The sequence below is a fragment of the Ctenocephalides felis genome, unplaced genomic scaffold (genome assembly GCF_003426905.1).
Source record: "Ctenocephalides felis isolate EL2017-DRISC unplaced genomic scaffold, ASM342690v1 CF-g0.4_SCAFFOLD_00845, whole genome shotgun sequence".
NCBI classification, from domain to species: Eukaryota; Metazoa; Arthropoda; class Insecta; order Siphonaptera; family Pulicidae; genus Ctenocephalides; species Ctenocephalides felis.
Genome location: NW_020536999.1, coordinates 41,910,121 through 41,923,239, shown reverse-complemented (window position 1 = coordinate 41,923,239; position 13,119 = coordinate 41,910,121). Strand labels below are relative to the sequence as shown.

The following is a 13,119-nucleotide window of genomic DNA, read 5'->3' as shown; positions in this document are numbered from 1 at the left end:
AATACATACCCATCCAAGAAGGCTTTTTCTTGTAATATACAAGAGGTATATACACAGCCACGCCTGATAATATAAAACCGACTGCAAACAGAAACTTCGGCGAAGGATCCGTTGCAATTGGCATCACTGATAAAAATACTGCTACCAACAAAATAAATATAGGAATGATTGTAGGCACTTTGTACGGTCTATGAACATTGGCTTTGCTCTTCCTCAGCACAAGCAATGAAACCATAGCACAGCCATAGAAAAACCAAATCAAGAAACTAGCGAAATCTATCAATGCTATAACATCTCCTGAAAGCATAAAAGCTGCAGAAATAATTCCTTGCAGAGCCACTGCTGGCGCTGGGGTCATTCTGGTGATGTGGACGTACGACAAAGCTTGTGCCATGTGGCCTTCTTGAGCAGCTACATAACACAATCTGGTCACTCCAAATTGTATGCTTAAGGCACATCCAAATGTAGAAATTGCGACTCCTAATGGTATAACGCAAGCAAATGGTCCTAAAGCCCTTTCACCAAACGCTAAGCCGACTGCAGGCGAAGCTATCATTTCTGGTATATCCAAAACGGCCAGATAAGCAGCGTTCATTGACACATATAAGGCCGTTATCAGAGGAACGGCAATGGCAATGCTCCTAGGAATGTTGACCTCAGGTTTTTGGATTTCCTCAGTGACAGTGGTGACGGAAGACCAACCATCGTAAGCCCATAGACCGCTGTAGAACGCCAAGGCTATACTGCCTGGAGATGTCGTGGTTCCGGCGAAACCGCTGGACAAACGTTCGACGCGCCCTTGCCATAACTCAAAAAGCCCTGTTGAGAAAACAGAAGATTTTTGTAATACGCACTTTTAATGAAGAAAAATATTAAATTACTAACCTCCTGCGATTACGACCAAGCACGCCACAACTTTGCACGTCGCGAAAACATTCTGCAATTTCACATATAATTTGACACTGGTAATGTTGATAAATGTAATGAGACCTATGGCAAGTAAAGCTACAATTTTCTTGATTAAATCTCCTTGATTACAGGAGACAAATGGTTGTACTGCATATTCGGCAAATGTTAAAACTATCACAGCCACCTGAAATTGGAAACAAATACATTTATAACATCTTTGAACACTAATTATATTAGGTTGTCAAATATCTCCCTTCCGCTTTTTTACTCTTGGTTTATAATACAAAAAGGCGGAAGGGAGATATTTGACAACCTTATATAAGGAATAGACCAATATTAATACTATAAGACATCATTGATGACTTAATGGTATTTTTTGATAATTAATAATGAAACACATTACAGACATCTTAGTAACAAATATGAAGATGATAATTCTATTATAAAGTTTATCTTAAGCCTATGAAAAAGATGGGAATTTTATTAAACCTTCTTGCATTGTTGTCAAACAAATTGCTACTGTCAATAGAATAAAAATAGAAACAATATCAATAATATCCATTTTATTGCTTTAATATTAAATGGTATTAATGTGCATTAAGGGGGTTGTTCGTTTTTTTTTCGATTTTGAGATTTTTTGATATTATGAAAGCTAAAAGCCTTAGAATTATTTAAAAAAAAATCATCTCGATATCTATTTTTTTGACGAAGTTATATATATATATATATATATATATATATATATATATATATGTATGATCCTCTGAAACCGTTTTTTTCATCGCTCCGCGAGCTATTGTATGCCAGCTGCTCTCTTTTCCATTATAATACCTCATGCACATGGCCTTTTTAATGTGACAGCATCTTTGAACACCATGGTGTATTTAGTACATTAAATTAAATGGTGTATTTAGTACATTATATTAAAAAAATACGTTTTTCTCAAATTGACTTTTTCCAATGCGGTGCCACAAATTAAAAAAAAAAACTACAAGTCGGATCGAATTGCATTTTTTTTAATTTGTTCACCACTGCAATACCTAGTCCCCCTACCTCAAACAACTTCATAACATTACGCAAAAAAAATTTGCGAAGCTTTTCGTCCCAAAAAAGGCCCTTTTTGACACTTTTTTTTAAATAGCTGCCATTTTTTCCTTCTTGCTTATTTTCTTTCATTTTGGTAGGGAGACTAAATTCAAACTTCTTCTTCAACATAGTTTCTTTTTTTTTTGTTTCAGGCGATGCGCAACGGATTTATCTGTGGACCGCAAAAGAGATCGATTTTGAAATGCCCACTTTAGCGCCCCCTGGTTAAAAAATGACGGCGAAAAAATAACAATAAAATATTTCTTAATATTCTATGATTTTGTAATTTTTGTTTTAAAAAAACCGCATGTATCTATGATAAATACTTTTCGAGAAAAACAAAAACAAATTCCTTGCATTTTTTGTAACAAAAAAAGAACAACCCCTTTAACACATTACTGCAAATTATATCTAAAAATATTTCACTATGAAAAACATAAAAACCCAGGCGCTATAGAAGGCAAGATTCTATTAATATTTAATTATTCAAATCGATCGATGCAACCTGTCATAGCTATTACAGTCTAAAGATTAATGACCGAATTGTCATTAAAGTAATTAATCATCAATGTGAGTAACAAAAAACACGATCGATATGTAAACAACACTTATAAACCACCCTATTATTGACGCACTTACTTCAGCGGGTCGAAGAACTACAACATACACCCACGAACAGACAAAGGCGGGCAGCGGTCCCCAGAATTTGTTTTTGTCCCCGAACGACTCGAGGAAATAGGCGTACTCCGCTCCGCTACGAGGGACTACGGTACCCAACTCGGCAAAGGCCAGAGCACCTATAGTAAAAGACAGAGTAATATAATGATATTAATGATTATCTATCTTATTAGAATAAATGTAATGGAATAAACAAAGTTGTCACAATTATACTTTTTATAAAATAACTTTCCAATCCTTCAAGTACAATCCATATATATTCATTTTCTAAATTATGTACTATAGCTTCTTTTTAAAATTCCTTTTAATATTGCTTATTATAATTTATTTTAAACTATTTTAATTAAGCAAATTTAATTAATACACGCCACTTCAATTTTTTTTCTGAATATTCAATGCGTAATTATTTTCTGTATTCAGATAACAAATAATAAAAATAAGAAAGGTTCAATGTGAACTACCTAAGAGCAATAAACAACGATCAGTTTAAATGAATCAATCTAAAAACATTACTCGTGAAAGATTTATTAATATGAAAATTCAAAAATCGTTATTATGGAATGCCTTTTTTTTAATGGATGGTTGAATGAAGTGCATTCCAGTGGTTGTCAAATTCAGTTGGGACTAATTAGCTATACTCGAAGCATTATATATGCAGCTATGTCCTCAAGAGGCGATTTTCACTTGAGATTATATGTGAAATCCCTAACCTTAAGGGCTTGGACTTGGTTGGTATCGAACCGGCGAACCTGGGACTAGTTTGTCACCATGGGCCGTTTATGTAAACTTGGTAGTAAAATTTAAATATCACATCATTAATAAGATCTAATACAAAAATCTCTATGGAGCTATAGAAATGAATTCAAATATTGCAGTATAGTGACTAGTAATCCTCATTGGAGGGTTATCTACCATGCCAACTTTTATACTCAAGTGCAACACTACTAATTTGTCAAAAAAAAATCAAATGTGAACAGATCGAAAGGAAATTATTTCTATAACTACTTAATTACTCAAATCTCAGAATCTCAATTTTCTTTAAATGGATCTTTTTTATTTTAAAGATCAAAACTGAAAAGATCATGAAATCTATTGATTGCTAGATTGATTGACTGATTGAGTTATTAAAAGCTAACATATTTTAATCCATCGCATCATATCTATCATCGATATCGTTTTTAACTTACCTAATAATGAAATAACACCACATATAGCCCACACCAAAAGGCAGAATCCCACAGATCCTGAGTGCGCCAAGGCTGATGAAGGTGAAACAAAAACACCTGATCCAATCATCACCCCGACAATCATACTGATCGCAGAAAATAGGCCCAGCTCACGACGTAACCGTACGTCGCCATTGCTGGCCGTAATTACTGCAAAAAATAAACAAATGTGAAAAAATCAATATAGAAGGTACTATTAATATATATTCAAAGTAATGATGCAGCTGAAGATGAGATCAACCCATTATATGAAGTGAGAAAAGAACGGCAAATATTAAATGGATAAAGAAGAGAAGAAAAATACAGGGAACTGAAAGCCCAGCACAGGACCGGGAAGCATGGAAGCAGAAGTTTGGAATGAAAAATGTATGGAAATGTATGAAACGTGAATAATGGTAATGGATTAAAAATGGGCATAATAAAGAAAGAAGAGAAATCGATGATTTGTGGACTTGTTTTCGATTTCATTATTATTACATGCAATTTATTATAAGCGAAGTATTACTAAATACCTTGGCTCGTCATCTTGGATATAAATTTTCTTTTCTTCGGTGTTTACCCATCAACCTGCAATTAAAATATAATAAATTATTTTCACAACTTAGAAGACGATAATAATACTCTTACGTGAGTATTTTTTAATTTAGGCTAAACACGCTATTGAAAAACAATATGTGCATTTTTATACGATGGCTTTGATCATTATTTCATGTTTCAATATCTCGATTTACCTAGAATGCTAAATCATTCAATAATTTTGGTAATACGAGCATTTTAGTAATTCGTAATTATCGATGATAATGAATAATAAAAAATTAAATGTAATATAACTTTTAGAAAGGCTGTGCAATCATCTCAATATATTTGTTGAAAGATAAGGCAAATCTAGCAAACGTATACCTGAAGGGTTCGACAAAATCCATTACATTACATGCTATTAGTAAATTAAAAATTACTTATATATCACTTAGCTCTTACTAACTACTATGTTATCCAGTCATTCCTGAAAATAACTACATCCAATTTATATTGATTGAATCAGAATACATAGGCACGTTAGGAAACGTTAAGTCGTGCGTGAACGAGTATTTTTTGCATCAGTATCATTTACAATAATGAAGCAATTTAACAGACCACTAATCTCATTTAACTCTGGCTTACCGAATATTTTATTTTTAGAAACAAAGAGCAATTATTATTGACGACAAATTCACGTTGACAAATAGGTAACAAATGCTATTTCACAAAAGATAATTTTTGCTAATTGTTGGTTTGTAAATATTTCCGTATGCTAGCCATCACACATGATTAAATAGTGCTCGAAATAGATTCTAATCTTTTTTTTGGCATTTATTAACAGTTATTTGCATTTCATAATTTGAATGTTTGCGAATTTTGTCACAAATAGTATATATTTCATAAAGTGGGCTCGTTCATATGTAAGTGGCTAGAACGACCGAACGTGAACCAGAGATATCGGGTTCGATCCTGCTTCGAGCAGGCTGTTGTCAAGCAATAGTGACAACAGTTTTCACTTGGAAATATAAATATCAATATGTTTGCAAGTGAAAATAACCCTTATCCAGCGTTGATGCATCAATAAATATTCGCCATATTACAAAATTGTAATAATACTTCATCACACAGAGATGGAAAACTGATTGGGTTACCATATGTAGAACCGTCTAGTAAAGTCAAATCAGCCCAAATTTATACGACTCTTAAGTTCTGATTGCTGCTCAAAATTTAAAAAAAAACAATCATAGTGTTGTATTATTGCTTCAAGATCCTAATGATTTATAGACTACTATAGACAAAATCTCTTGTTGTAACGTTTTTATAAAAAAATTATTCAGTGGAGAAAATATTAAAAATTATTTACTCAGTAATGAGTATTACCTTTATAATATTTTGATAATGCAATATAGACTCATAAAAATTACAATTTTTGAAATAATAGTTACAGGTTTTTTATAATAGTAATAAAACAGCTAATAGTTAATTAAATTATATTAAACCTGTAAAATATTGACTTGAGCCTTATTATAATATTATTATACCGACAGCTTGTAAAATAAATAAATTAATAAATAATTTCCGCCAAAAATTTAAAAACTAATAGATGAAAAAAAATTTTTTGAGTCCGATGCACAATAATTAATTAGTTTTAATCAGTCATTGATGAAATATGGTATAATGAAACAGTAAGTCGTAAATTATATTTTCTGATCGTACATTGAAGAACTTGGCACGTGATTAAAAAAAATAAAGCATGTGCTCATGTAAGAATATTGTGAATTTAAGATGGAAACATTTTAGTGGTCCAAAGCTCGGTTTTCCTGTAGTAGTTAATTAATCAATTTGAAGTAGATTTTAAAAAATAATCTGAACTTGGATAAAAAAAACAAATTTTGCTTATATGTTCGTAATAGCGGTCGTTGTACCTATTTCGAAGTCTATTTCGAGACTGTTTCGAAAATACGTTGTGTGTCACTTGCAGTTTATTGACTGCGCTCTAATAAAATTTTAAACAAAGCCAGCAAGAATGACTTGCATCGGGTAATAATAGAAAAATAAATAAATAAGTACTAAAAAAGAATTGTGCAAATCTTGTATCTAAACCATTTTTCACAAATTTGATTAATTTGGATGACAATTCCAATCACAGTTTTGCACCATTGTACTTAATCCAAGAGAACAAAATAATAGTTCAAAATAATAGGTTCTCTGTATTTCAAATATAGTGATAGATTTATTAGTTTTTTCATTAAGAAATTTTATGTATCATTTACTATGTGAGCATAATAATTGTTCATAAGCAATCGACGTCACACAAAGTCAATATAAATTTTAAAACTAATTTAATGCTTATACAATTCAATGAAATTGTTGTGATAGTGACTTACGCGTTAATATATATAAGTAGTTCTATACTACGAGATTCTAATAAGAAGTGCGTCATTTTCGCGAAACGTAAAACCACGGATCGCATGATTTATTTTAGAGCCATAGTAATTCAGAATGATTTAAGATCAGTCATATAATTATTAATATTTAATAATAATAATATAGATTTAAATTATATCTACACAATTCTAGATATTAAGGGGCGTTTTAAGGAGTTTTGTAATTCCTCCCCCTTGGTGATACGTGGCGATATTCAAAATTATTTATACTAAAATAAAAAAGTAATTATATGAATTAATGAAATCAACAAAAATAAAATAATATTTAATATTCATTAAATATTTTTTATAGCACCGTTACTTAGGCTTATAGTTGGTATAAGAAAGCGTTAATATTAAGCCTGGCGCCATAAACATGAATGAAAATTCATTTACACTGTTATTTTGTATACAGTTATTATTAAATTAAAACGAGTCAAATTAGGGTTCATTATCACTTGACAAATATGTTGAAAAATTGATTTAAGTAATATATTTTTGTAAATATACAAGGAAGGATACGGGAAAGTATAAGTAAACTTGGAATCCCTCAATAGTTAACAACACTTTTCAATTATGAGCAAGTAAATAGACACATGGATATGTGTACATGAAAATCAATTGTCAAACTAATCAACTAATTCAACATCAAACGAAAAATTAATTTACAAATATCTTTTTTTATATATATTACAGACAATACCAATATATTTTACATATATACCAATATATAAGGTTAGTCATGATACAAAAAAACAATAAATACAATTTTTAAGTTCTTACCTTATATTCATTTTTAATTCTTCAAATTATTTATAAAATTATATTCAAACGTTATTAAAATATTGGTAAAGTAATGATTTTCAATCAAACGCATATTTTTCAAAAATAATGTACCGATCCTTCTACTAGGAATCATCGGTGCATTTCAAATATTTGAAATATAGAATTATATAAAATTAAAATAAAATATAGAACTAAGTATTGAAATATTGGAAATATGAAAAATAGCAAAACAAATAATAGCAAAAGTTTGAAAAGATGTCAAGCATATAATCCAAAATCCAATATATAAACGATTAGCAATTAAGAAATGAAGAAATAAGTAGAATTACATTATAATTATTATATTTAATATTCTGAAAGAATGTTATCAAATTTTATGAAAATATGAAATTATGTATATTAATTTGTAGTAATTCTTCATATCTTATTCATTAAAAATGTAATAAAGACATATCCCAAGAACTCTTACTTATATAAGAATATGTATTTCCTATTTAACCATTTTCATAGATAAATTAATAAATCTAAAATTGGTCCTATCCGCATGTATTATAAAAGTAGAATTGAATTATTCAAATCCAATTGATTTAGATCTATTTAACAATGTTCTCGGTTCCATTCCCATCTCTAACAATACATTTTGGGAGTTTGCTTAGATCAGTCTCCGGAGTTATTTAAATTAGTGTTAATTTATTTGATACCGTCACAATGTTTGCGTCTTTGAGAATCGATTGAGACGATGTACTTGTTTGAATATAAATCATTTTTTCAATGGCAAAAAAATTATTAGAAATATGTCATCTCTACGATAATTCGAAAACATAGCGGTGTAAGATGAAATTTAATAAAAGATAAGATTTTATAAGTAAATAAGGAGATATCGCGTCAGGTAGATTGAATTGTGGTAATTGATCATGCTAATTTTTCAAAAAGGCTTAACAGACAAATATAAGTTTTGGCAGAAAATCCGACTAAGTCATTCTCAATCGTTTGTTATCAAAATTGGTAAAAGTTTGTATGAATGTGTGGATGCATGTGAGCCAAAATTTGACCACTTTTTCTCACAAACAACTACACCTATTTCTATAATTCAAAATCATTGATTAGTTTTGTGTGACAATCGGCACAGCCGTTTCTTCATAAGCAAAATAAGTGCAAAATTTTTACGTTTCGAACAATGAGCACTTACGACTTATAAAGTGTATCAATTGGAAATCGCATTGAATATTTTGTAATAAGAGGTGAAATCTTTATTTTCAAAATAAACAGTTAGAAATTATCTTCAAAGTTGCTAATATAAATTGTTACAGATATAATAGATTTATACATAATTTATGAGTAGTGTGACTAGTAAGCAACTTGCCTTAAGGCAAAATGCCACTTACAACTAGTGACACTACTCAATAATAAGTATAAACAGTATTATCAATAATAATAGTTCATGTTATTAATTTTCTAAGAAACAAGGAAAATAGTTACTATCCTTATGAATCATTCGAAGTTCTGATATACTGACTGCATATATTTAATAAATTGATAAGCACTTCCTGATGATACTTATATAAAATGTCTGTGTCAATCTTTAATGTCTGATTTGATGGAAAATTTCGTTTATTATTGCAGAAAAGTTCTTCAAATGAAATTATTATCTATTACAGACGCTATCGATCGGTAAATACATTGTCGACCGATACCAGTTTAAATTTATCTATTCACTCGATGATGAATTGATATCTCGAAATTGATAATTTGTTTCAATTTCTTTAAATAATTTGTAACAGAATCCGATAAGACTAAATATAAACGATAATGTGAATTATGTACAGGAATTTGTACAGCATGAAATAGAATAAATACTTGAAGTACTACATTACATTTAGAGTGGTTTATGTTATTTTAATTAAAGTGCATTCATGGTAAATTTAATAAAATATTTCTCAAGATGTATATAGAGTCAAATATACGTATCTAATAATTTTTCTAAATCTTTTCAATTTTATTAAAATAACAACAGATTCGAATTTCATTTTCAGAAAATTGTCTTCGTTCGTCTATTAATAATCATGTTTATTCACAGTTTGGGACATTAAAATAAAACAGACCTCGTAAACCTTAATTTACGATAAAACTTTTTAAGAATACGCTATATCTATAAATCAGTATCAGAAAAATTTAGTTCAAATAAAATTAATTTGAAGAATAAATATTACTTATTTTAAGGCCAAAACCCTGCTATTAATCCCATTTGCTTACAAATACACACTCAATTTGATATATGATATGGTAGATATAAAAATAATATTTTATTAAATATTTTATATTTTTTAAAACATATGTATATTTTCATTCTTAATTCCGAAATAAATACTTTGTGTTAATTATGACTGCACAATTTAATTTAATTTATCGAAATTGAAATGCTACTGGTTAATTTTGCAGAACTTTAATTCGATAATTTACATATAGCATCAAAATAACTATTTTTTATTAAGACAGCTTATAATTTAATTAAAAAAACAAATAGTTATTTACTGAAATAAGCTATATAAAATATAACAAAACTCAACCAATAAAAATTTTTTCTAATTGTAAAAACAATAATGAAAGATCTAATTATCTTGAAGAATAATATGGTTATTTTAAAGGTAAGTATTTAGTATCTTTAAATAAAATTTGTCTTTTTGATTTTGAATCAAGATCAGATTTATCCCATCTGTGTAGTAAGAGTCGTGAACGCCTACAAATTAGTTATTTTTATAATTTTCCAATTCTGGCTTTTGATACAAAATGCGTATTTTGTTTACAAGCAAAAAAGAATTTTCTCAGAATATATACGAAATATTTGGTTAAATTCAGATTACAATAGTGACTAATCATTTGTTTAGTCATTTACTTGATATTAGTGTCATTATCAATGCCAAAATAAATATTAGGACAGATATTGTTCGACTATCCTGTTTAAGATAATTATCAAATGAAACCCTTTCCATGAAAACTTTCCACTTGATAAGATTTATTTGCAGATTAATTACAAATTATTTAACATAAATAAGATGACTGATATATAGTTAGTCATGCTACAAAGTTCGCATAATTATAGCAGATAATTGTATGTGAAACATATTTGAAACGATCTATTAAAAATTCAGGTTTCTTCAAGCATTTTGGATTTTATCATATGTTCAGTCGATTTTATTTAGATGTACGAACAAAACATATATTTGTCACAAATTGAAAATTATGTTAATAAATACTAAATATAATGTTAATCCAAAGAGAAACGATTATTATAAATTATCGAAGGCAATTTGCTGAATTGCAGCTGGACATCATATACAAATGTGCAATCGTTCTAAGTTCAAGGTTTATCTACAAAAGACAGAGCTTGCCAATGTTTATGTTGAATTTACGAAACATATATGAATCTAAATCTATTAAAATGCAAATATTTTATTTATAAAAAATTAAAATTTTAATACGTAAGCCATGACTAAAACATTGCAGTTGTTCACCAACTACGAATGCTGATAATTTATTTATGATTTGCAATAGAAATGCAATGTGTCATAAAAGTTTCTGAGTAAATTAAACACGATATACACAAGTAGTATTTCTAATAATAATAGATTTGTTTTATTATCTGTATTATTATAAATTATAATAATTAAATGTTATTCATCTCTGATGGCACGAATCAATTGTAAATAATCCGTGACGATATGATGTATTTGTATAATGGGTAAACGCGATTATCAATAATCCAAACTGTTACGAAACATTATTTGTTTAAAAATTTATTTTTTTATTCAATGGAAAACGTGACAATTTAGAAAATTAGAAAAATTTCAGATGATGCTTTAATAAATAAGTAATAATGAACCATTAGAATAGATATTTAATTCATGTGCATATTTTTCAGTCATGCATATTAAAATAATAATAGATGTAATATATATATATATATTATATATATATACTATTATTATTATATGTATGTAATTTTTCATATATTCTTATTTTTATACATAATTATTCTTATAGCAGAGAAAAGGTTGTAGAAATATTATATATTCAGTTAACTAAATCAAAATTTATTAATTAAAATTATCAAAATTTTAATTGCTTAAGCAAGAGAAATTTCTACCTAAATTGAAAAATATAAGTATATTAAAAATTATATGACTATTAGTTTCTTTTAATGAAATATACTGTGATTATTTATGCAAAATTACAAATTATAAACAATAAAATTAACAAATAAAAATAAATCAATAAGAATAAAATAAATAAAAATTAATTGTATATTATAATATTCTAATTATGGCATTGAACACATAAAAATAAAGAATATTAATAAAATATTTAACTTGCTGAAGTGAGAATGAATTATATGTGAATATTTAAGGTCATTTTAATTATTAAATATACATTTTCATCACCGTTGACATATTTTTCTTAACTAAAGACCTTTTCTTCTTGAACAAAATATTACAGTTGACAAACTTAAGGAAAAAACAAAAAATCTGTTAGGAAAATTTCGAATTTTAAACCTTTTTGCAAAAGCAAAGAAAGTCAGAAATAGAAATTTAATTTTCAGTGTTTACTAAAAAAAAACTAGTTCAAACAATTTAAAGGTAAAGAGTGAATTCTTTAAATTTACAATTGATTTTAAATTGTGTAAAAGAATAAAAAAAGTTTGTTTTTAAAGGTTCCTAGAAAATCACATCCCCTAAATGTAGTAAAATCCATGAATATATTTATGAAAAAAATGAAAATAAATATTTTTTTGAAAAAGACTATATACTGTAGATCACAAAATTCAAACTCCATAATGAATGTAAATATTTTGCGCATTTTTTTGTTATTTATTTTTATATTTTTCTATACATACTTACTTTTAATTATCTCCTTGATTTCAGACGACAATATTTGTTCTAAACTGAAAACACCTTCACAAAAACAAGCACAAATATTACGACTTACTACGATTCACACGTGCACTAGTCTTATCGGTAATAAGTTAATGGAAAACACCAATTAGGAATTTTCATTCTAACAAAAACTAAATTGATATTAAATTTAATTAATGTTAAAGTTGTCATAAAGTTGAAGATAATATTTTAATAAATTTATTATGGATGAATGGATTTTATGAAACGAGGAAATGACTTGCCAACACAACGATCTTTATATTACTGATGTGAAAATATAATATCGCACAGTGGAACACGCTGGACTCGCACGTGAACCAGAATAGTAGCCAACGATTTGTGAGTAATCAATGATGACACTATAACTTCGTTTTCGTCATGTTACTTTGAGAATATGGGATTACTGAATGAAACTAGTAGAGTATGGCATCGTGCCTTAAGGCAAATTGCTTGAACTTCTCGTACCAAAAATTAAATTTTTTAAAAAAGATTAAATTTGTTTTAAAATTCTCCGTTCTTTTAAACACTGAGTTACCGTTTTTGGTACTTTTTGCCCCG

At 28.1% G+C, this 13,119-nt stretch overlaps 1 protein-coding gene across 1 annotated transcript; it reads right to left on the bottom strand.

Moving 5' to 3' along the window:
• Positions 1 to 9: 9 nt before the first annotated feature.
• On the bottom strand, positions 10 to 12,745 carry LOC113363457 (b(0,+)-type amino acid transporter 1-like; the record flags this gene model as incomplete). Its single annotated transcript, XM_026605958.1, is given in 6 exon segments — positions 10 to 819; positions 886 to 1,093; positions 2,635 to 2,792; positions 3,861 to 4,049; positions 4,412 to 4,466; positions 12,526 to 12,745. Coding segments are annotated over 5 exon segments (1,378 nt in total), but the record flags the coding sequence as incomplete, so codon positions are not given.
• Positions 12,746 to 13,119: the final 374 nt, after the last annotated feature.